The sequence below is a fragment of the Haliotis cracherodii genome, unplaced genomic scaffold, assembly GCF_022045235.1.
Source record: "Haliotis cracherodii isolate W230 unplaced genomic scaffold, xgHalCrac1.p SCAF_11, whole genome shotgun sequence".
In the NCBI taxonomy this organism is placed as follows: domain Eukaryota; kingdom Metazoa; phylum Mollusca; class Gastropoda; order Lepetellida; family Haliotidae; genus Haliotis; species Haliotis cracherodii.
In genome coordinates this window covers 15,018,070-15,042,766 of record NW_027266266.1, presented here as the reverse complement: position 1 = coordinate 15,042,766, position 24,697 = coordinate 15,018,070, and the positions used below count along the sequence as shown (strand labels likewise).

The following is a 24,697-nucleotide window of genomic DNA, read 5'->3' as shown; positions in this document are numbered from 1 at the left end:
GTATGAGGTAGATGTTGATCGGACCCTCACAACAAGCTACCTGTCGGTTCAGATGACAGCCATGTTTATCATAAAGTGCACCATAAACAATGATAATAATAACAAACTCAATGTGTGTCAATGTGCTCAACTCTAGGCAAGCAGTCACGTTCAAGGGTTAAGGCAACTTTATTCTGGACAATGAAATCATCGAAACACAAACACCGAGTTCCAAGAATGTACACAGTATTCAACATCCAAAACCAGCAAGGGGTTGATTTTAAGCAAAATGATAAAAGTGACCTCCACAAACATATATGTTAGACTGTCTACTAGATATGCCTGACAGAAACCTTTAAAACTTCCTACACATTAGATACATGTACAGGCAGTAAGCAGACCAGAGAAACTAAAAAGGCAGGGCGGGACAACTTAGGAATGGCCAGGAGTCCGAACTTGACCACACAGAAGGAAGCGAGCTACAAAAACATGTTTTATATCATTGGAAAGATCTCGAGGAGACGAATCCAAATAATGTGTGTCCCAGTGTGTACACATGTTTACAAGCTCAAAAATTGGCTCAGAAAATGCATTACTGCAGAAATTTCTGGCAGAATTTTTTTTTTCTGCAGAAATTTCTGGCAGTATTTTTTTTTTCTACAGAAATTTCTGGCAGAATTTTTTTTTTTCTACAGAAATTTTTAGCAGGATTGTTTAAATTCAGGAGAAATAAGGTTCAATCATTGGATAGTTTAATCTGGAGTTGCTTTAAATGACCTTTTTCCCAAAAAAAACATTTTTAGTTCACATGATTACAAGCACAAAAAATAAAACTAATTTCATGAGATCTTTCAAAAAAATATTTATTCACATGCTATATTACAAGACATGTCCTTGGGCGACTTTGCACTATGTCTCATGGGTGAGGCGATGTTTCCAGCAATGGGTCCTATCACAGAAGAAAATAGCTGTTTAGATGAGTGGATCCATATTGTCTAATATAGCATCAGAAGCCTATATGCAGCTTAGAGTTTACAATAGAGTCTAGGGCATAAGACGTATTATGAATGTAAATAGTCTACTTTACTTACGTTTTCTTCTCAACATACTTGAAATGAATTCTTTTTTTCGTCTGGTCATTGAAACCTATGTGCACATATTCTGAAAAGATATGAAGAAACATTAAAATGTTTTTTCATTTCAGTAATAAACACATTCCACATGCCTTAGCCACATGAACAATGTAAGAGAGGTGAGGTGAGTTGAAATTGGGTTTAACGTGGCGTCCAAGATTATTGCACATATATAGCGGTGTGCATGCACGTACCTGTGTGTGTGTGTGTGTGTGTGTGTGTGTGTGTGTGTGTGTGTGTGTGTGTGTGTGTGTGTGTGTGTGTGTGTGTGTGGCTGCTTGTACTAGTCCGGACTGATTCTAGCCCACTAAAATACCATTCCGCAGTTTAACATGAATACCCTACTCAGTACACAGTACATGACTCCAAGCTGACCAGTCCCTGTTTTAGCCCCCTAATGCAGAGAGCGAGACAGGGTAACAACAAGTACCATCTTTTAACGTCTTTTGGTATGACGAGGCCAGGGATCGACAATGTAAGACTTAATAAATTTGAATCATAGCATATTTAAAGTTCAAGGTCACTTAGCATACGTACAATTGAAGGGGTATAGGCTATTTAAATATTCTTAGAGTTACCTCCATCAATGCGCTCCACATGACCTGGGTACCTATCTGCTCTGTGCACCAGCTATGGGGCCTCTACCTCGTCACCTTTCTTTAACTAAATCAGATATATAATTATATATTAATTCTTGTAACCTGTTCATTAATTCTTGTTACATGTTTACCAATTCTTGAAGGCTTAAAAAAGTCACAGTGAAAAGTTTTAGACAATACAAATATGTAAATAGTGATGAGCTCCGAAGATAAATGTAAAAATTCAGATAAAAAGCTATGAAAAATCATTGATGGTATGAAAATCATTAATCATGTTGTAATCTGTGTGAAAACTTTTATAACTGATTATGTTTCTGCTCTATCTTTGTATTCTGCTTACCTCTAACCTAATCTTGTTTGTTGATAGCCACTCGTCTAAGTTGTAGCAGTCCAATGTAGGTTCACTTTCTCCTTTTGGACCGATAATATTTTGGCTTTATACCTGTATTTGTTTTATAAAGATAAAAAATAAATCATGATTGAGGCAGAAAATGAAGGAGAACATGAATTTCCATTTTCACTGTTCCGTAAATAACTTTTGCCCCACTGACATTTTCCCAGAATCTATTATTAGCAGATGGAAAACACAACACTACTGGAATACAAAGTGTATAGAAGTTCTTTTAAAAACAATAAGTCAAACCAACTAACTCAAACCACTATGCACTTCCTGTCAGAAAACATTTAACTTCTATCACATGTCTCCCTAATTTTGATAATACAATAACAAGTTCTTGTCAGTAAGTGTAACCATGAACTGGACTTCAAAAAGAACATCAAATTATAAGAATCATACTACTCAGATGCTACTAACATGTGTTAATCTGCATGTCATCACATAAAATGTCAGCTTAAAACCCAGAGGTTTCAAAAGAGATGAAAACTGGAGTTACTTGGCATAGGTTGTAGCTGGGTAACAGATGGGAATGATCAGACAGAAAGGACATTATGTTATTCAGCATAAACTGCAGAAATGGTTCCGTAATGAACACAAATGTCGTTTTCACTACTGCCGCAATGCATTTATGTGAGCAATTTCAAGAGTCACAAAAAAGTGTGATCCTTCAAGCAAAGTTTCTGTTTCAAAGTGCTAAAAAGTTCAGATGAAATGCCTAGTATGAAAAAGGGGGACAGACAATTGATTTTCAGTCAGGAGAGTTAAAGCAATTAATTGATATGAAATAATAAATATTGATACATAAGGAAGATCATGATCCATCAGTATCTTAGCAAATCGTTGCAATCTGAACATAATCATAAAAAAAATACTTGTGTGAAGCATGATGAAAACAATTCAACATATGAAATTTCCTTCAACAATGCAAACAGTAATTACATACCAAAAGCCATCCTCCTCAATGCCTCCACAATCATGCCAACATTGAATTTGCAGGGGGACATCTATGGACAAAATCAGTGTTATGTGTGTTTATATTAAAGCATGGTACTAAATGGACAAAGAGGATTCAGTCATTTCTGTATATTCTATTTTGAAGTTTTCAATTTATATTTTAACAATTTAAAGCAAGGGCATATCAGATTGTTTGAACTGGATACTGATAATTCATATCTTATACCAGATGCTGTATGACAAATAAGCCAAATAAGGGAAGAAAGATACACAAATACCATCCACATTGTATTAACACAGTGCCTGTACCATTGCCTGTGTTAATTTCCAGTTTTTCACAATACTGATCTTGCTATAGGAAATGTGGTGATTATCATTTGGATAAGACAGTGAATCATTAGCTCTCATCTGAATGAAACCCATGTGGATGGTAATGTTGCCAAGGATCATAATCAGGGTGAGTCATCAATTTCAGTTATAGGCATGCACAGCAACAGTGTCCATGGCCCATGAAAATCCACATACATGTATACACTAGCATATGAACGTGTCAGTTACTGCCCATTATTTCTACAATCTGCTCACCTTTTTATTGTGCCGCCTTCTTTGCAAGTATGTCTCAACCTGAAAGAGAATCAAACTATTGGTTTACATATATCAAGAACTATCTACCATTTTTAACATATTAGGGTTTAGTCAATTAACTATAAATCAGTTACATATATATTAACTTACCATTTTCTCAGTTTGCACAATCTTAGATGCCTGAAAATAATGGGTCAGATTAATTAGAAGCATAAAAGGTCATAAAAATATCCTAAAATGGGTCCTTTTTATAGAATTTAAGGTACTTAAATGTAGTCTACACCAAAACAAACAATCAGGTGCTTGATCAGTCTGCCTGACATGTATTTGACATTGATATTCCTTTTCTATGACCTGGCACTTAGTTCAGAGAAGATGACAAACGGAAGTTTTATAACAGATGGATTGAGGAACATTGCAGTGAGAGCATTTATTTGTGTGAAACCATTTATTAAAAAGGTTAAGTGTTAAAGGAATGTTTGAAAACAGCATTAATTCAAAACTAAGCTGTTTGTATATATCCAATCCATATATGGAAAGCTTTCCTAACTTACCTTTTCAGATCCTGTTTTCCTCATGCTTCTAAGCCTTGAACTTGAATGTGGAATCTGATAAAGAAAGTATTAAATACCTTATGCATATGAATGATATCATTGTTACTTAAACACCAATCTTACAAAAAAATAACTATTACCAAAAACAACATTGTATTCATATTCAAGTCTGCAAGACATATTCAAGACATGCAGTCACTGAGCCTTAACATCACAGCAATAACATTACTTTTCAAGCTAATATAGTAATTCATTTAATATACAGGTATGTTGTTCATGAAATGATTAAAGTTTAATTACCTTTCTACTCTTTTGTGATGCTCTTCCTTTGTAATGTATCACCTGAAAATAGTAGTTTTTTGAAAAGATACCCTAGTAGGTACATAAAGTTACATAAATTGCATACTTCTCTTATCATAGGTATTCAAAATAGCTTATTTGATCATGTGAATCATAATAACTTTCAGTTACATGTAGTAATATTTTAGTATAATTAAGAATAACAAACCATGTGTACACACAATGTTTAATATGCACTGTAAAATGAGGTTAAAGTAGTATCAAATCTGACAAAGTACTTACTGGAAGATCCTTGTATTCCATGACGGGTAGATTCTAATAAAAGAAACATATCATATGGGTGTATGGTTCCATAATATGTTACTCACTAGTCAGTGCTGAATATTGGGTCAAAATAGCTTTATAAACTTCTGGCATTTTAAGTCTATGTCAAGATTAAGTATACGTTCATAAAGAAGTTAGTGAGTTTCACACCGCTTTTAACAGTATTACAGTTACATGTATATCGCGGCGTGTCAGCTTAATGTGTGAGGAAACCCCGAAGTGATGCAGGTCTCAGACGTTTACCACTTCGGTGAAACCCACAAGCACTGGTATGGTGCTGACAAACCTAGAACCGGGGCAAACCAGGAGTCAAACCCACAATCATAGGTTTCTGGTGTGCCCAGGGGATGCAACTCTGTACAGCGAATTGCGGCGCCATAGATGAATAGGCCACCTGTGTCCTCGGTTACAATAGTATGCAAACTTTACAGGTACAGGTGGGCTATCTGGGTTTCTGTTTCTGCTTTACTAACCTCATGACGTTCCTGTGCTGATTCCTCATGGAGTAACCCCTGCAACATAATGTCAACGTCAAACTAATTCAGTTGAAAAATGTACATTATATATAAATGACATTTTTTCTGAGGATAAATGAAATGCCCAGTTCAGACTATCCACTCAAAGAATCAGCAACTGGGCTTCATTGCTTATCCAATTTTAGGAGCCTGTACATGTCATGTAGGTTGCTGTTGTCATCATGTCACCGCTAATGGCCTCATGACCAAGATGAAATAATTAAGTAATTGTCCCTGATAAGCCCCAAACATAAAGTAAAAGTATTAGCTCATATGAGGTGACATGGTTCATTTTCATTGAGTATGAATTGTTGTAACTCACCTGAAATAGGGTCACTTGTAGGTCCTGGTCATCATCATTGAATGCATAAACCTGTAAACAAGACAATGCAACAAATACAGAGGTCCTTATCATATATCTCTTATTTTGTAGGAGAAGATAGGGCTCTTATGCTACTGAACTGGGGAATTTCATGTTAGAATTGGTCCACAGCAACCAATGTTGACAGTGTCATGGCATGGTGGCATGGATTGTTGCTCATAACAACAATCACCGGACCAGGCTGTCTTCAAATGGCTTGAATATTGCCAAGTGTGGCATTAAATAACACGAGGGACTGAACTTGTCATGATATACATAATGCACAAACCACCCAGAGCGCCATGCTGCCAGCCTGGTACAGGACTATGCTCCTCACCACTGACACCAGCTGATCACTGCGCCGGAATGTATATTTGGCGTTGCTGTTCAATTTCGAATTTCCGATAGGCCTGTCTCTACTCAAGAAAATAAAGAAATGTCTTGAATTTCCGACAGCATAACCTGGTGCCCGATCTTAAAAAGTTCGGAACGAGTGTGAAGCCATGATAAGAAATATTATTATTAATGATTGAAGCCACCTTCCCAAATGTGTGTGCTGCATAAGCTGGAGTGGTTCCCCTTTGATTTTCCAAAATATGAATCGACAGACGAAAAGAAAAGTAACTCGGGCACCCCATGGACTAATGGTATTTTATCATTAATGAAGTATACCGTATACAGTCTGATTGATGAGTGACCAGGTGAAGAACCAACACCCTCCCTAAACCCTCCCCCCCTCCCCATAGTAGCACGCTCACGGTTTTCAATATATACAATAACATACTAGATGCGAACTGTTTAACTGACAACTGTTAATTGGTAGTGGTCAAGCACTCAGTGAATTTGCTCTTGGAGTGTGTGTGTGTGTGTGGGGGGGGGGGGGGGGGGGGGATAAGTCGGGATAAGGATAAGATAATGATCACATAAATTTTATTGGAGGCTTTGAAAGTTGAGGATCGGCGAAACCGTAACATACAGTGTAATCAACAAAACGATCACATGGCATGATAAAGGTGGCGCTGATAAACAATACCCTTCGACCACGCGCGCGAGACAATGTATCACCGTATGAAGTGACAATACCCGAGAAAATTTAATTGCCTTGTTGGCAGGAAGTCTGGCGGCACAGCACGTACAATATGCATCGCTTGGGTATTCCAAATTGTCTCCCCCCCCCCCCCCCCCCCCCCCCCCCCACCCCACCCACCCTCCCCAAGCACCAGCTTTGATGGAGCAATCAGAGAGGATGATATATATGTTGATTTTAGGAAAACATTAATACAAATTTGTTATATTCATAAACATCAGTCTTAATAGTTATTTTTATCGAAATAATTCGAAAATAACAGAGTAGCTCGCATGTAAATTATCTAAATACTGCATGGATTGGTATTTTGTAAATAACCGTGTTTTCACTTTCACCGATCACCACAGGCAAATTCATATAGCTACACCAACACAACAAGTGTCGCCATACAGCAACAATACGTTGCCTAATGTACACGTAGACATTATACAAGACATAATAAAACCACAGGAGATGGATCTATCTCCTTTTCAGATTAGTTTGTTTGCGTATCTTTTATCAAAATTGGTAGAAATAAATACACTACACTTAGACTCTTACAAAACGCGTTTCGCATGTCAGCAAAGCCACACATTTAAATTGTATATTTCCACGTTCTAGGGTCGGCGTATCCAGAAATAAAACAATAAATATTTTGACGACTTACCTGTATCGTAACTGCAAGACGGTAACCAGACGTAACATTGCTGACTGCGCGTGGTTCGGGATCTTTGCCGTGGCTGAAATAAAGAGTGCTATTTTTCACAGAAAGAGACCACGTTGCTTGTGCCATTGTGCAAAGACTTCAGGAATGCGAAGGTACTATTCTGAATATACACGAATATATACAAGTCACAAGACAAAGAAGGTATTTACATGAAAGATATTTCAAATCTCGATGTTAGAGACCCTGAGAAATGTAGATTTAACTGAATCCAATCCAATCAAGTGTTACTATCATTCATTACAAATGGATAATACGATATTGCTTTATAGAGAGGGTAATTATAGCTACCTGAAGGAGCAACCATTCGTCCACTCTTTGAAGTTGCCGCCAAACCGGACGCGTAATTGTAACTCGCAAGAACACTGTGTACACAGCTTCTTTCTAAATTTGGAGAAGCGTAAGTGCGTTGAAAGAACAATATGAATGTAAGTCAGGCATGAAGTTGCACGGAGGAACCGACGTGAGACTTTATAATCCGACAGTTGTTCATATATGTTATTTAATGCGTGATTGGTATTACCGCTTAACATGTAGGTTTGTATTTATAATAAAAACTATTCGTTTACATTTGCGATACAATATAGAATGTTGAAATAGTTTTGTCCGGATAGCAACATATCTGTTGCATAGGATATGTTGATTAATGATAATACTATATGAAAATTCCTCGAGCTGACTTACACTATGGATAGTGTACAAGACAACAGTTATAGAACATCACGTGTTAAGGTTGATGGAAACGGCAAAATATTTATTTACAATATATGTTTTTCCAGGGGAAGAGCCTGTTACAAAGTCTATGTCTAAAAAAAGAGTAAACTCGCTCCTTGTCGGACAAAACTAAATGTAATTAGGTTAACTACCTATGTACATTATCAGTGGATTACTTGAATTAATATCAAATTGTAACCTGAGATGCTGGTGCCAAACCTTACAACAGATTACGTGACCACCCAGTGAACACTCATGGGGCGTGATATACACCCTTGTGTTTGATTTGCAAAACCAATCAGCCGTGGACACCCGACCATAAAAATGGTGTTTGAAGATTTAACCCTACCGTGTGCGAAATACGCATCAGTCGGAAAGCGCACGTTAAATCTCCAAAGTAAGTAAGTTTAACCCTAATTACGTATCGTTAAATATCGTAAAATCTTCGAGAACGTTCAGTCAGGCGGTCAATTGATAACTATTCGACAAGTAGGTAAATCACATCGAAAACCCAAGTTCTGGTCGCAGTGAGAAGCTCTGGATGCCTAAGCAGGGTTCACCAGCTCTGCTTCAACAACGTTATCATGGGTAAGAAGCATTTTATTCTATTTTTGTAAACCAAACACTGTATATATCTTGAAGAACGTTGACCTTCTGTTTGTATCATGGTTTCTTTATGAACATATTCATCGAACATGTTGCTACCCATTACAGATATTACCAACGTCATCAACAGTCAAGACAGACACCTTTCTTCAAGAAATCTGCCCCAAAAGAAAAGCACTGAAATTGGTAAGTAATGTTTATGTGCAATATGGTTAAATATAGTTCATTTATTGCATCAGCAATATTAGATAGAGTTGAGCTACGAACGCGAAAATAAACATGTCAGGCGAATGTAGGGGTGAGGTACTCCATCGGTCTTGCGTTTCGCTGGGTGTTTTTACCATCGCCGATGGTGTTGCCAATTTAAATTTCGTTTCGGAATCTAAGCACGGTGCATAATTTTTTATCAAAATTTCAACATGAGCTAGGAAAGGAAGAGCGGAAGAGCCAGGGCTCTGTGAAAGTACGCGGATTGTGTAGCCTATATATGGCTTCACGTGGCATTATATTGGTGTTACGTACGTAGTATACCAGGTAAGTGTTTCCCTCGTTGCCGACAAGGCCATGACTTAATTAGGGTGTGAGTTGGTGGGTGGCTCGGGCTACTCTGTGGTGCTTAGCCTACACAGTAGGCGTGGGGCTAGGCAAGTTTACGAGACATACTCTCGAGTGATCCTAGTGATAGAACCCTTTCTTTGTTTTTATAGGTCATGTCGATATCGAATTTCTGAAAGCCCAGGAATAATGCAAAATCTTTATTAATATTTGCTGTTTCCAACTGGATACATGTAAAAGTGATCTTCAAAATGGAACCGAATTTAGCATGAAAACAAAATTCGATAAACGTAAGGGTTTGACAAGGAGTATAATGGATAAGACCTGATACTAATTATATACAGACACTACCAGTAGTCTAAGGCATTGCAATTCACCCTGCAAAGTTGTGTCCCTTGGGCACGCCAGAAACCTATGGTTTGAATCCCGGTTCGTCCAATGTTTCTAGGTTGTCAGCACCATATCTGTGCTGGTGGTTTTCCTCCCACATTAAGCTGACACGCCAGGATATAACTGGAAAACTGTTAAAAGCGGTGTTAAACCAAACTCACTCATTCAAGACTCACAACTTTATCTTTATCGATGATCCAATGTTTTCTGGTGCGTGTGGGGCTATGTTAGTGATGAGTCACAACTGTATATTTTAGGTTACCCAAACATGCATCATACATTTTTATTATAAAACGATATGTCATATTGTCACAGGAGCAGTAATCATAACATACAAATAAGTTGACAGCATTGATTGCTAATTCCTATGTAATAAGAACGTGAAGTGGCCCACACAAGCAGGTGTGTCACGTCTGATTACAGGTGAATGGGTTGTCTGATTACAGGTGAATGGGTTGTCTGATATGGTCTTGTATGATAACACAGTATCACATGCTGAAAGTAATAAGTGTTATTGCACATACACAGTATCAATGAATGTATTTCTTTGAACTATTGTTTCATTATTACTACCAAGCACACATTTGCTATCTGCATAATAAACCTAACTTATTTCTCATCAATTTACAAACAAGTTAAACATTATTAATTTTCATTGAAATAACTTGTTGATACAATAAGGCAAAACCTTCAAATACGTATATGAATAGATTCCATTCTCTATGCAAAAGCCAAAAGTTGAATGTTGTGATTACGAAAGGTTGGGAGTGTCAGATCATATGTACCTGGTAACTCTTTTGGGGACAAAGTGTCTTAAAACATAATTTAGGATTTATTCATGTTCAAGGCATCTATTCTCAAATCTCACAAATTATCATCCTTGGTACATACTTTTTCAACCAAAATTTTGTGAAACAGGAATAATCTTGTGAAAATAATAACATGTTTTTGCTCCCTGAGGTAACAAGGTTATCAAAAACATTGACAAGAATCATTCATCACCAGTCAGAATGTGGATAAGGATTAAGGTACTTAGACAGAATCATTTGTTCATAAAATCGCGAAATCGTCATTACAAAGCACATCGATAACAGAATTGCGTTGCATAAATTGTGGTTGTAATACAGATAGGATCATGCACTACGAGAGATTCAAATCCACACGTGTTTGTTTTCATGAAGGCTCACATTTTGCTATTGTGTTTAATCTCTGCCTGTTTATTTGTCTTTACAGGTTTAGTTCAATTTAATATCCATTTTGATACAAATATTATTAAGTAAGTGAACTAGCAAAAGTTTCAAAACATACTTTACATAACTTGTTAACTTTAATATGATATATTGTGTTTACATGTTTTAAGAGTTTGGCAAACTAAAGTAGTATGCATAAGAAAAAGACAATGAATAAACATAGTCTGATGTTTGTCAGGTCATTCATACCATTCAGTGTATTCATATTATTATTTCACAAAGGGTTTGTCAGCTAGGTTAAATGTAAGTTTAGGAAAGCGGACAAAAAATCATGTTCATGACTGTCCATCAGTGTAAAATGCTTTAAAAAGTCTATTAAAGTCTTGTCACTAACATTGATTTCAGATGTAGAATACAACTTATCTTGACGTGCCTATTTTAAAGTTTTTAGGATAACAAGAATTTTAAATGGAAGAAATTCAGTAGTCATTGTTAGGGTTATGTAAACTAGATAAATATCTAAATAGATATTTGTAACTCTTGAGTTAAATCTGATAATGATTAACATAACATTCTATTATACAAAATGTTTTTTTATAGAAGCATGTGTACAATGCATGAAAGACAAAGTTGATATTCACGAAAAGTTTTTTCAGTAGTGAAATCGTGAGACAAATCAACAATAATTCTTTTTCACAAGCAGTGCTATAAAAGAGATGATTAATTGATGCTTTTTTAAGTTTTTGGATAACCATTAACATTTCAAGAAATCTTTAATCTTAAGTTGCCCCTGCACATCCTTAATGTTTGTCGGTACTGTTTGCTGATCCCTACAAGACACTTACATTATATTAATGGCAGATTGCCTTCCAAATATGATGTTTTTATTGGTAATTCATGTTTTATATATAAATACACATTATAACTTATTTCTACTTATGTCATAAAACAGCAATAACTGCTGATATTGGTTTAGGCAAAATGAATGTAATTTAATAACCAACTGGATACTTTTTACATTATTATTTTAACTGCCCATTCAAGCAACAACAAAAAACCACACACTTGCGATTCTTATGTCAATTGTTTAAACTTCAATATCATTTAAAATTCTACCATGAATTTGGAATTTACTCGATTCTGATTGGTCAATCAGAGGCTATTAAATCTCAATAAACCCCCTCTGATTGAAACAGCTGGTTTGACGGCCGCATCACCGCGGAAGCTAATATTCATAGAATTGTACTATTTTCAGTCATTGTCGGTAGGCATATTCAAATAACTATATATACAATTACAGGTTACAAAATGCACAGATGCGGTTACTACAATATTCAAAGGATGTGTGGCAATACATTTCGTGCAGAAAAACACGTCAGTAATCAACAGAGGGAATGTATTTACGTTTTGGAGACAACAGAGAGTTTTAAATTTTGGGGCTTTTCTATATAAGACTGTGACGTCATATCTTTTGCGTCACAATGAGGAATATGACGTCATAATGGTGACGTGCGTTGTAGAGCGAAAGCCTTGCAAAGATTGCTTTGTTTTCTTTAGGGATGCCCGCCTCATGTTAGCTTACCAAGTTGCCGTGATTATATGCTTTCAATGCCTGTCATATGTTCGAGTGAAGTGTTACGGTGTAAACAAACTGCTTGAGTATATATACAGCACCATATTTTGTTCGGTGATTCCGTAATTCAGATCGATAACCCATTCAAAACACTGAACTCAACCCATGCCGCTTCACTCAGTATATTTGCCAACTCAGTATATTTGCGTTTTATTTAGTCATGGTAGAATGGAGATAAACATACTGTGTTTTCAATGTAGAGCTAGGTTACCTGTAGATTAAACCCCGCTAAATTTAACATTTGAAACCTCACGCTGCGCGTTCGGTTCCAAATTCAATTTTGCGGGGTTAAATCTACAGGTAACCTAGCTCTACATTGAAAACACAATATGTTTATCTCCTAAATATACACTTGGAAATAAAAAAGTTGGAATAATTACATCAGCTTGGAATTAATATGTGAGATAATACTGTTTTAATGTGTCAAAGGTTTAATTTTTTTATATACAGCAACATGCGAGCGCGACTGTAACACAGATGCAATTATAGGATCTATAGGCTACATGTATCTGAGAGAATTTGATTAATCTTGACAAATGTTGTATGATTTATTCATCATTCTTGTTGTGAATTTCAACCAGTTCCGAACACTACAGCTGGGGCACTCACAATATGGCCCAAAACATACAGTTTATGTTAAGTGCGCAAGACATTGTCACAATACTTAATGATAGAATACCATTTTGAAAATACATGACACTGATCTTATTGCATCACAGTTTTGTGAGATGTTTGTTTATGAATGTTTTTTGTATGGCATTATCAAAATGTTTAAAAATCAAGTTTTCATTAAAACATGACATTTTCAGTATTACATGACATTTTCAGACTAACTAGTGTCTTTAGACTTGAAATTCATATCATTCTCATGTTATTGTCACTTTATCTAACTCTATTAATACCTATATATATATGCTACCAATTTTATTCAGTATATCAGGAGATAAAAATACTGTGTTTTCAATGTTTCTCTTGGTAACCTGTAAACTGCACTAAATTGAACTTGGAAACGAAAACAGAGAATGAGGTTTCAAATCTGAAATTAAGCATGGATAAATCTACAGGTAACCGTGCACCAGATTAAAAACATGTTGTGTTTATGCTTGTCGTAAGAGGCGACTAACGGGATTGGGTGGTAAGGCTAATTGACATGGTTGACGCTTGTCAACATATCCCAATTCATAGATTGATGTTCATGATGTCAATCACTTTATTGTCTGGTCCAGACTTCTGTACAGACCACCGTCATATAGCTGAAATATTGTTGGAGTGCAGTGTTAAACAAGAAAGTGAACAAACAAACAAAATCACCGACAGTGGTGCTGTATATGCTTAAACAGTTTGTTTACACATAGGTCAGGCATTGAAAGCATGTAGCACAAAAACTACCATGAAGTGGGCACCCCCCCAAAAAATTAAGCTAGCCATTAGGATGACATATCACTCACTGTGACACAAAAGATATGACGTAACATTTCTAAAATGAAAAGTGCCAATGTCAGGCCCTCTGTTGTCCTCAAAACTTGAAATTCATTCTCTCTGTAGATTTTTATGGTTTTCTGCACAAAATGTATTGCCACACATCCTTTCAATATTGTAGTGAAACTTTGCATGTTGTATCCTATAAATATAAATATTTTAAAATGCTTATAGACAATGACTGTAAAAAACTACTACTTTATAAAATATTAGTTTCCGTTTCAAAACAGCCTTTTTAATAAGAGAGGGATTATTGTGATTTCATAACCTGATTGTCCAATCAGAATCAAGTTATTTCCATCAAGTATTTGTGGGAAATCAACTCATCAAAAATGGAATTGGAATTGTCTGCCACTTAGCCATCCTAGATTTAGAACAAATATTCTCCAAAACTTCAAGTGTGTTGATGCCATAACACCAATATTGATAAAGCTATTTACGACCATTACTTCTTAAGTCATTTTTGTTTGAAAGGTGATACATGTGCAGTAATTTTAGTGCTCTAATGAAATCCAGTATGTAGAGATTGTAATGGGGATCATCACAGATTCTGTTTTCGTAATGTTTTATATTTTGACCATTACATGCCCTTAATTTGCACTCTCTCAAAATGCAATTCTTTGCACAATACAAGCAATCTTCTCAGAGACGACTGGACAATGAAACTTTACCTGATTGACAACCCCAATTTCTTGAATTGGAAATTTGCCACCCATAACTCGGTTATTGCTCAAAATAATGAAATGTGGTTAGTTGGTAGTGGGACTCAAGACTTGTTCCTTTTCACATTATAATGACATAATAATTCTTCCAATATTAAGGGAGTTTTTCACTTCTTACTCCTCGGTTTATATTCTTTAGTGGAGAGTTTTGTCCCTGGATGTGTTCAGTTCATGGTTCAGCATCATACACATGCTCATGGGTTTGACCAGTGGTAAATGTCTAAGACCTACATCACACTGGGCTTTCCTCCCACATCAAGTTGACACACCGTGATATACCTGAAATACTGTTCAAAGTGGCGTCTAACCTAACTCACTCACTCATTCCAGGTGAGCGAGTGTTCATGTGCCACAGTGAATAAAAGAAACCATAATTATTATAAGGAAGTATGTTGCACAAAGTTATTTAATTAAATGTTACATCCAGTTTCATAGTAAGCCAATTTGTCCATGTGTCTCTGTAACTGATGGCAACCAATGAAACAACACTTTCAGTACAAAAGTTCCCCCAAAGTACTAGTTACATGTGCCATAAGCCAAAATTAGCTGCCCGCTGTTGCTCAGTGTATACTCCTGAATGGAATTTGCTAATATTAGCTATATATATGGCATGCATCACAAAAGGTCTTCAGCAACCCATGCTTGCCATAAGAGGCAACTATGCTTGTTGTAAGAGGCAACTAACGGGATCGGGTGGTCAGGCTCCCTGACTAGGTTGATGTGTGTCATCGTATCCCAATTGCGTAACCTGATGCTCAAGATATCAGTCCCTGGATGGACTGGTCCAAACTCAAATATTTACAGACTGCTGTCATATAGCTGGAATATTGGTATAGAAACAAGCAAACAAACATAAAATGAGTTCACTGCTGCATCCTAGCAACAGTATTTTTGTAAACAAAAAACTAAACCAAAACATATATTACTGTCTACATTTCCTATTGGTAGGGAGTTATGTAGATTCTTATTTAGAAACCAGTGGAGCTTAGTATCCACAGTGCACATATATGGGTTATGTTATTGTAGTTTGTCCAGTATTATTAGTAAAGGATGTAATGGGATTTGTTTTGTAATGGGATCGTGCCATGTATGTCAAGACATTTGTTTCTACATTATATTTGTAACACACGTTTAGAAGGATAGAAATTTATCTTTGTCTTAGCTAAATGCTTGGTACGGGCCTGTTGAATAAATTCAATGTTTGTCTGGTAGGCTTGTCTAATTTTGGAGGCATTGTGGATTTCTCAGAATGGAAATTGGCAATTGTTATATTTGTATGACTATCCAATTACATTAAAGTTGCAATTTATGTATTGTTCAAATATTTATTTGACATTTCCAGGACCAGTAAAGCTGCAAGATTTTGTCGGCCAGTCAAAAGTGGACGCTGCAATCCAAGGTATCACTTTTAGTGCTATCATGAAGATAGTTATCAATGAAATTATTGGTATATGATTCCACATACAATATCATGTATTGCGTATTTATTCCTTGAGGCTATACTATACAATTCAAAGTAAATGCTGAAATCACAGCAGTGGTTAATATTTTTATAATTTATGTAAATTGTTTTAAACCACATTAGAATTGTTTTGAAGCAAAAGCATTTCATGTCCAATTGCTCATCCCCAGTATAAAAGAATCTGCACACAATGTTGAAACTTGAAAAATGCATAAGATTGATTTTTCTCTTAATATTCTCAATACTCAAATCAGTATTCTGTACAATTTGTACAATTTGATTTGATTTGTTTTCATAGTGATAATACTGAAGTAAATACTATTTTCAGGTGAAACTTTCTTTCTCATGGTGGGGCACACGCATGAAGATTTGGATCAACTGTTTAGTGTATTTGCAAGGGAACTTAGACAGAAGCCTGCAACAACCCGCGATGCCCTCCTTTAGGATTGGGGACATCCGGACACCCACCACCAAGCTATCAGACTTCAAGCCCTTCATGCCTGCCCCAAGGGAAGCGACAACCCTCCCAACTAAAGTTCAAGAGGCAATAGAGAAGAACCGCAAAAACAATCAAAGGTAATTTCAATAAATATTGCATTTCTTTTGAAATATGTATTGTGATGTGTAATATTAGGGTTAGTCAGCGTTACTAAGAATATGTGTAATGTGAGCAGAGAAACAACCCAACTTCATGAGGTTACTATTTTTGCTTTTATTGTATAGATGCACTGTGATTTTAATTATGTTCTCATATTCTTTACATTTATTTTATTACTTTCAGATCACTCTGACAAAGCACCGAAGACAAGCGTCAGTATCAGAACAATAATGAAGGAGCAGCAAGTATTGCTGAAATGTACATATTTTTTGTCTAAGCTATGTGGCTAAGATATTGCCGAGGATTGCATTGCAGGAGTTTTGTACTTTGTATGTTTTGTGTTTCTTAGTAAAGCTGTGTATTTAGAATTGTACATATATATATATATATATATATATATATATATATATATTAGATGAGATGTCCACAATGAAATTTGTGAAACAATATATGCAGTTATATCGTAAAATCTTGGTTGTGTTCTTTTTTTTTCCATGTCTGAAGTTAACCTACTTTCAGAGTACAGTATATCACATGTAGGTTGTTTCTTTGAATTTCAACAGGGGATTATATATTTGGTTGGCCCCATGGAATAATTATGAAATTTATTTTTTGAGAATCACATTCACCTTTTATGTTGTACACTTCAAAGTCGTAAAAAGGCTATTGAAGATGGTCACTGAAATTCTCATTATAATTTAGATAATTATATGGTAAGCTCAAGGTTCAAGGATTTGCACCTGTCTAGTATACAAAGGTATGAGGCCAACATAATATTATTGTTCCATTGTTTAATTCGAGTAACGTCAACTTTTCCTGATAAATTTGGTAAATATAATTCCAAGATAAATATATTCAATTGCTGAATTCAAGTTAAACTCTCCAAAGATTGATGCTTGATATTACTGCAGAAAAAATTCTGCCAGAAATTTCCCTAAGAAAAAAAAATTCCGCCAGAAATTTCTGTAGAAAAAGGTCATTTAAAGCATCTCCAGATTAAACTATCCAATGATTGAACCTTATTTCTCCTGAATTTAAACAATCCTGCTAAATATTACTGCAGAAAAAAAATCTGCCAGAAATTTCTGTAGAAAAAAAAAAATTCTGCCAGAAATTTCTGTAGAAAAAAAAAATACTGCCAGAAATTTCTGCAGAAAAAAAAAATTCTGCCAGAAATTTCTGCAGTAATGCATTTTCTGAGCCAATTTTTGAGCTTGTAAACATGTGTACACACTGGGACACACATTATTTGGATTCGTCTCCTCGAGATCTTTCCAATGATATAAAACATGTTTTTGTAGCTCGCTTCCTTCTGTGTGGTCAAGTTCGGACTCCTGGCCATTCCTAAGTTGTCCCGCCCTGCCTTTAAAGTTGAAAGAAACTTGTACAGAGTGCAAGTGCATTGGTCAGAAGCTGACCTGACCACCCCAGTAAGGTGGCTTTTGTTAAATGCAGGGTGCAGGGCTATCTAAAATATCTTGTTTGTTTGTTGTTTAACGCCGCATATGACGTCGGTCTGTAAATAATCGAGTCTGGACCAGACAATCCAGTGACTGAGCATCGATCCAGGCAATTGGGATACGATGACATGCATCACAACCAAGTCATCGAGTCTGACCACCCAATTCCTAAAATATCTAACTGATATGTACAAATACTCAAAACTTGACTTGGCCACAATAGTAGAAGATATACTTTTGTACAGACACCAATACGTTAGACTGACGGTTATGATTAATAGTCATTAAATACCACATTTAGAAAATGTGCTGATGTTATAAGAAACCAGCAGTTACTGATGCTTAAAAATGAAATATATTGACATCTCTGACACACCTTTTAATCTACAAGTTAATCGAAATCATATATAAATGTATTTCTATCAACTCGAAAAACTACACATAATTTGCAAAGATTTTAATCCGGTTTTCGATAACGTTATGTCATTCACATTTGTCGATAACACTGTTTATCCAACGCTTCAACAAGCTATCTATCAGTGTTGGAATCTATTTTGATCTTTACCGTGGAAGCATATATTACACCAGCATATTGTCAAAAACTATAATAAACATGTCCTGAGTGTACACCCAAATAGTGTACATTCTGCTCGGAGTCTTCCTTGTGTGTGATCGTGTCGGGTTGGCTCTCAAGGTGTTTCTTCTGCCTCTTCTTCACAACACACACGCAGAGGCCTCCATACCGGGGGAGAGTATGGAAGAGCCAGGGTTGGGGAAGACACTCGTGTCATGGTGTACAGCTCTGTCCGACCCAAAACTCCTCTGTTTAGTCCCATTCTTCCTGTCCTGTGCCATGAGTCAAGGCATTTTATTCGCCGATTAACCAAAGGTAGGAGTAAACAATGTATCCTGCACTGTGCCTTTAGCACTGTTGCCTTATAAATGACAACAACTTTATTTTACACGAGGCATGTTTGGATATTTCATGAACAAGACCCAAGCACTTCCAAATAATGAAATTTCCATGTGTTTTATTACTTCCGCTAAACAAACTTATAAAAACACGTTTTGGGACAAGAGGCGTTCGGCTGCATTGGACGAATCTATTTCCACTGAGCAGGGGACTGAGGTTGAGTGTGACGAGGTGCACGTGGAAATCATGCACGACGTGTATTCGTCATTGCGCTAAGTCGGCTCATTAATAATTTTCCATTTCACTGAACAAAACACAACCTACTGTTGTGTTACTGTTGTGATACTGTCGAGCGGCCTTCGTGGTTAAATACTGAAGCATTATCCAGTTTTCTCTCTTTGTAGTCCTTCTTCAGTTGTTCTCTTGTTGTCTCGATGGTTGGTACTCATGGCTGCGCACGGTGCCATCACTTCGGTGACTGCGATCGTATCCAGTCAAATTATGAAATACACGACATGGGTTGTTTGTAATTGCATCCACGTGTAACATAACAAATTGACTTGTTTTAGACATTGACTGTGACATACATCCATATTTGTTCGTAGTGACTCTCCATCTTTCTATTTTCTGTAGCAGGCGTGGTCTGCGTCGCTTCGACGTGCTGGAAACCTACAGTCGAAGGATCGAATCCCAGAATCATCCTGACAACGATTGTCAGCACCATACCCATGCTCGTGGGTTTCTGTTGTGTTTTTCATTCGGAGATATTGTATGCGAGTCAAACACGAGCTTCGCTTCCCAACACATCACGCATCCTGGGGAAACCGCAAATGAGGACGTAAGTTTTTAAGTGACTTTTGTGAAAATATACAAACAATTAACCGAAGATTAAGGAAAGAACACTGCAAACACGAAAACGTCGTTTTTTTCCGTATATGGTCATTGGACGGAAATACGACTAAAAATTCATTAAAATTGATTAATTGGTCAGCGTCTAGAAAGTGTCCAGAAAAGGGTCGAGTTTTTCAAGCGTAAAATGGACGGAAAAACGATGCTTTTTGCTCCGCCTTGTACAACTGTTAACGGCCAATCAGATGGCGCTGGTCCCCCGGCGCACGTGATGTCCAAGGCTTCCTTTCGGAAGCTTTAGATTTCGTATTTCTGGCATGTCTTGCTCTAGTATCTGTCGCGCGCAGTGCAGCGAGATTTGCTGATAAGCTAGTTTTAGGATATATTACATGTTAATGGAATTCAGACACGCGCCAAGAAGTCAAACCAAACAATGTTACTAAGTTTATTGTGGTAACGGCTATGTACAGTTACCCCTATCGGATAATGGGTTGTGTTTCATTTGGTTATAACAATAACTAATTTTTTAATGTGAAGTTTACAAGATATACGACTTGGACGCGAGGTCGGTCACATGACGTTCTTCACGTGACTGTATTCTTGAAAAGGCGTAAACACTGACTGCTTCCACATTCCTGGGGAAAACCCTTGGAATTCCGTGGTACGAATTCATACAGAAGCGTGGTTGCAAGCCCATTTAAGGATACCCTCGCTACAACCCATCCCAGAGAGAAAAACCACGAAAAAAAATCCAAACTGTCGCAGTGACAATTTACAGAAATCTATGAATTTACCTTAGTATCTATTTGACACATCTTCACAATCACCTTTCAATGATCGGCCATTTGATCAGTGATGTCAAAGGCTTGAAATAGCCACAGGCTAATTAACAACTTCGAAAATATCTCCCGTCACGTTTATCGTGTCGGCCATTTTGACGTATTGTACTTGATGTAAATGTTTTACGACGCTCTGTCATTGTAATTGACTTTCTGAGGTAATTCTGTAAAAGATCTTCTCATCTAATGAGGATATTGTTTGGAATATATTCCTTGTAAACATACAAAAACATATGTTCCTCGCTTTGGGGGGAACTATTTTATTCCGGGGTGGCCCATTAAATCTAGTAGTAAGTCAAGGCCCCATGCGTGATCTGTTATTTTATGTGTTTAAATTACGATTTGGGGCGTTAATAATATACACTGAGGCAAGTATATTCTATTCAAATCAATTGTATAATTGAATATGCTTTCTTTTACATATTACATAACATCACTGCACAAAATATGAACAGTTGCAGTAACACACTACGGTAATCGCATTAAACATCATTTTCAACTGTACAGTATTTCAGTATTTCAGTTATATCATGGTGTATCAGACTGATGTGGGATAAAAATCCGAAGTGGTTCAGGTCATCCAATGGGTGTTCGGGAAAAGGTGAGCGTATCCTGCCACACAAGTGGCACCCGTCACAAACACATGCAAGGACAAGTCAATTGTTCACCTGAACAAAGCACGGAAACACACAATCAGTTTTACCGAGCATGTAAATTATTTTGTCCGTCAAAAACATGGACGAGTATAAACAATTCAATGTTCATTCACGTAATACATGTCATACATTTGACAAAATGTATTGACTCGGAGCATTATTGTTAATCACAGCGTATGCAGTTGAACTCATCACCCATCCCATTATTGATAACCCTTCTTGAAGATCTATTAAATCAGAAGCTGCAACACTCTATCTTTTAACTGGTATGTCAGACTTCTATTTCATTACTCAGTTTTATTTGCACGGATTACTATGGAAGGGACATTGTCTCGTTGTCGCATTGTCGCCTTGACGCCTTGATAAAAACAAGCAAAACGTGTCAAAATTAACAAAAGCGCGACAATTGGCCATTTGTCGCATTGTCGCGTGTTCGCATTGTCGCTCTTTGATAATCCTTTTCTTTATTTTACAAAAGGGCGACGATGCCGTAACGCGACATTTTCAAGGTCAAAATATGTCTCGTTGTCGCCCCATCACAAATGTGTATAAAAGGCGTAAAGTTCAGTTATTGTTACGGTTAGGAAGTTCAACCTGATAAATGTACGTCTTGAATGAAAACACAAGTCCGTCCGCGAGACCATAACGTTTTATTGTGAGCTCTTCTCTAAAAGTGCTTAGTGTTCAACTCCCAGATCCAGTGGTCTTCCGGAAGATCTTACTCTTGACCGTATTAGACAACTGACGAGTGCACGCCTGACCTGTGACCTCGTTGCAACCCTCGTGATGTGTTTGCCGAAGGGAGAGGTGTAGGAAATGTGTGCTCCAGCCCAGCGCAGAGCTCGCGACACACTGTATACTGATGTATACAGTATATTGCAGTTGATATACTGTATACTGCATGCGATACCTATTTGCGGAAATGTTACAACTTTCAAGATTCAAGATTCAATTGCATATATTTCATATACAACAGACCGCCGTCATATATCACTGGAATACTGCTGAGAGCGGCGTTAAAACAAATTGTTTTCATAATGGAGCGCTGCAGTCATTTAAAATAGAACCGTATACATATGTACATGTAGTACCAACTCACTCTATTTGTTTCGAATATTCAGCAGAAAATATATTATTAACCAAGTCTTTTGGAATAGATATCAGATTTTTATAAGCAGCCACATAGGGATGATAAAGGACCCCTCGCTGATTAGGTTCTTGTTTACTTAAGAGCAGAGTTGGCCATGTTAGATGATATAACCAAAATCCGGGAGCTCCGGCGGAGGGCAAGCTGGTCTTGTTAGTGTATGGTATGAGCTGTGACGTTGACCCAAGAGAATAATGTAAAACATGAGACCAACTCAAGTCTATAATGATTGGGAAAGTCTAGATTTCCACAGCTCTAGCCTGAAATTAAGAATTGTTCTATGCTCCATTTTAATTGTATTATTTTGATTTTGTAGACATGGATGGACCAACCAGGAAATAAATTGATTGAATATTAATATCATATGTTACCACTGATCCAGTTAAATTCATCACACAATAATAAATTAGTATTTGACATTACGGCATTTGATTATTAGGGCATGATCATGTACATGTTCACTGTAGTAATGTACACACCAGTCAACTTGATTATAATTTTTATCAAAGTGTAGCGCGGCATCAACGATTACTTTATGATATCCTCACTTGTCATCGATGTATTGACATCGAACAATGGACGGCAATTCGAAATTCTTATGGATAGCTTCAATAGGGACAGCGCCGGTGTCAGTACAATTTTCCTAGTTAAAATAAGTATCTACAAAATATAATCTGAAGCAGACAAGAACAATATTTTTTTATTAATGCTTACTTTCATGGATAGAATTAAGGCAATCTAGGCTTGCCAAATCGTTCTAGACTTGAGCTGGATTCCTTTTAAATTTATTCTGTATGGTCTGGGAGACGAACGGGCGTCAGTATCGCATGGAGAACTGGGACAGCCTTAATCAGTGTAATCGGATATGTTGTGGAGTTTCGGTTTTGGGCTGTGTGCTGAATATATAGAATTGCGAGTTATGTATACTCTGTATTCTTTCGTCATGGTAGCATATATATTTTCTATGTTGCTTTTTGAATTATCCACAAATAATGAGAATTACAATGTAAACCTCTCTCTGGAGATATGCAATAATACTACTGAAGGGCATATCTGAAAAAATGGGACTTCTCGACAAATATTTCTTTCTTAAATACTACCCGTTACAGGCATTCTGATCATTATATCATACTTCGTACAGTTTAAAAGTCAAATAATGGCAAATTGTGTATCTTTCTACATTTTGAATTAATTATATTTTCTGAAATAAAACCTTAGCATCAGATAGTGATATACACGAATATGATCTATACTATTATAAATGAATTATCAATTTCGTATTATGAATTAGATAAACAGAAATATGATAGTAAAACAAATTATTTTAATCTATTCTTGTGAATAGATAACGAGAGATCTAGGCAACGCACTAACGTAGCCATTTATGAAAAATGAAATATTAAAAGTTTAGGGGTTTGAACATGCACATTGAATGACAGGGAAGAAAGCAACGCAATAATTAAATTATGAATCAAATTATGTTATAAATATAACAGAATATTTAGAAAATATAAGTTTAATTTCTCATTGTTGGAAGGTGTTTAATAATTATATAGATTTTGTTTGATTGTTTGTTGTTTAACGCCGCACTCAGCAATATACCAGCTATATGACGGTGGTTCGTAAATAATCCAGTCTGGACCAAACAATTTAGTCATTATCATCAAGAGCACCGATCTACGCATTTGGGATACGATGACATGCATCAACCAAGTCAGCGAGCCAAGTCGCCTTCGTACAAGCATGGGTTGTTGAATGCCTATTCTAACCCGGATCTTCACGGGTATTTTTTTAAATAATAAGGTACAATGAAATTCTGTATATGTATTCTGTATGTCCATAATAAGTGTGTATAAGTAGATGGATAATATGTCCATACACGCCAAGTAAATGGTATATGCATTAATTTAAATGCAAATGATTCAATGATGAGTTCTTTCACAAGTCCATATTTCAAGGCATGTATTTGATATTCATAATAACTCCACAAAAG

The 24,697-nt window shown here is 36.4% G+C and overlaps 1 protein-coding gene and 2 long non-coding RNA genes across 3 annotated transcripts; 1 reads left to right on the top strand and 2 right to left on the bottom strand.

The window, feature by feature from the left end:
* Nucleotides 1-853: 853 nt before the first annotated feature.
* Nucleotides 854-1,729, bottom strand: LOC139455439 (uncharacterized). The gene is made up of 3 exons (XR_011652482.1): nt 1,691-1,729; nt 1,071-1,140; nt 854-928 (listed from the first exon to the last, which is right to left on the bottom strand). It is a non-coding gene; the product is annotated as an uncharacterized lncRNA (long non-coding RNA).
* Nucleotides 1,730-2,112: 383 nt separating this feature from the next.
* On the bottom strand, nt 2,113-7,560 carry LOC139454871 (uncharacterized). Its single transcript, XM_071236487.1, has 10 exons — nt 7,435-7,560; nt 5,663-5,713; nt 5,299-5,337; nt 4,784-4,816; nt 4,502-4,543; nt 4,202-4,255; nt 3,798-3,827; nt 3,648-3,686; nt 3,052-3,112; nt 2,113-2,153 (listed from the first exon to the last, which is right to left on the bottom strand). Exons 1-10 carry the CDS (start codon nt 7,558-7,560, stop codon nt 2,113-2,115), a joined length of 516 nt encoding a protein of 171 aa, XP_071092588.1.
* A 1,676-nt stretch (nt 7,561-9,236) lies between these two features.
* On the top strand, nt 9,237-17,193 carry LOC139455438 (uncharacterized). Its single transcript, XR_011652481.1, has 4 exons — nt 9,237-9,345; nt 16,123-16,179; nt 16,571-16,818; nt 17,024-17,193. It is a non-coding gene; the product is annotated as an uncharacterized lncRNA (long non-coding RNA).
* The last annotated feature ends 7,504 nt before the right edge of the window (nt 17,194-24,697 follow it).

What these genes read in the sequence shown, in the direction of transcription:
- LOC139454871 (XM_071236487.1), bottom strand. Translation starts at nt 7,560, where the DNA reads ATGGCACAAGCAACGTGGTCTCTTTCTGTGAAAAATAGCACTCTTTAT. An exon ending in TACAAGTGACCCTATTTCAG is followed by an intron (nt 5,338 to 5,662) that starts GTGAGTTACAAC and finishes ATTATGTTGCAG; the next exon opens with GGGTTACTCCATGAGGAATC. An exon ending in GGAAAACAGGATCTGAAAAG is followed by an intron (nt 3,828 to 4,201) that starts GTAAGTTAGGAA and finishes CATTATTTTCAG; the next exon opens with GCATCTAAGATTGTGCAAAC.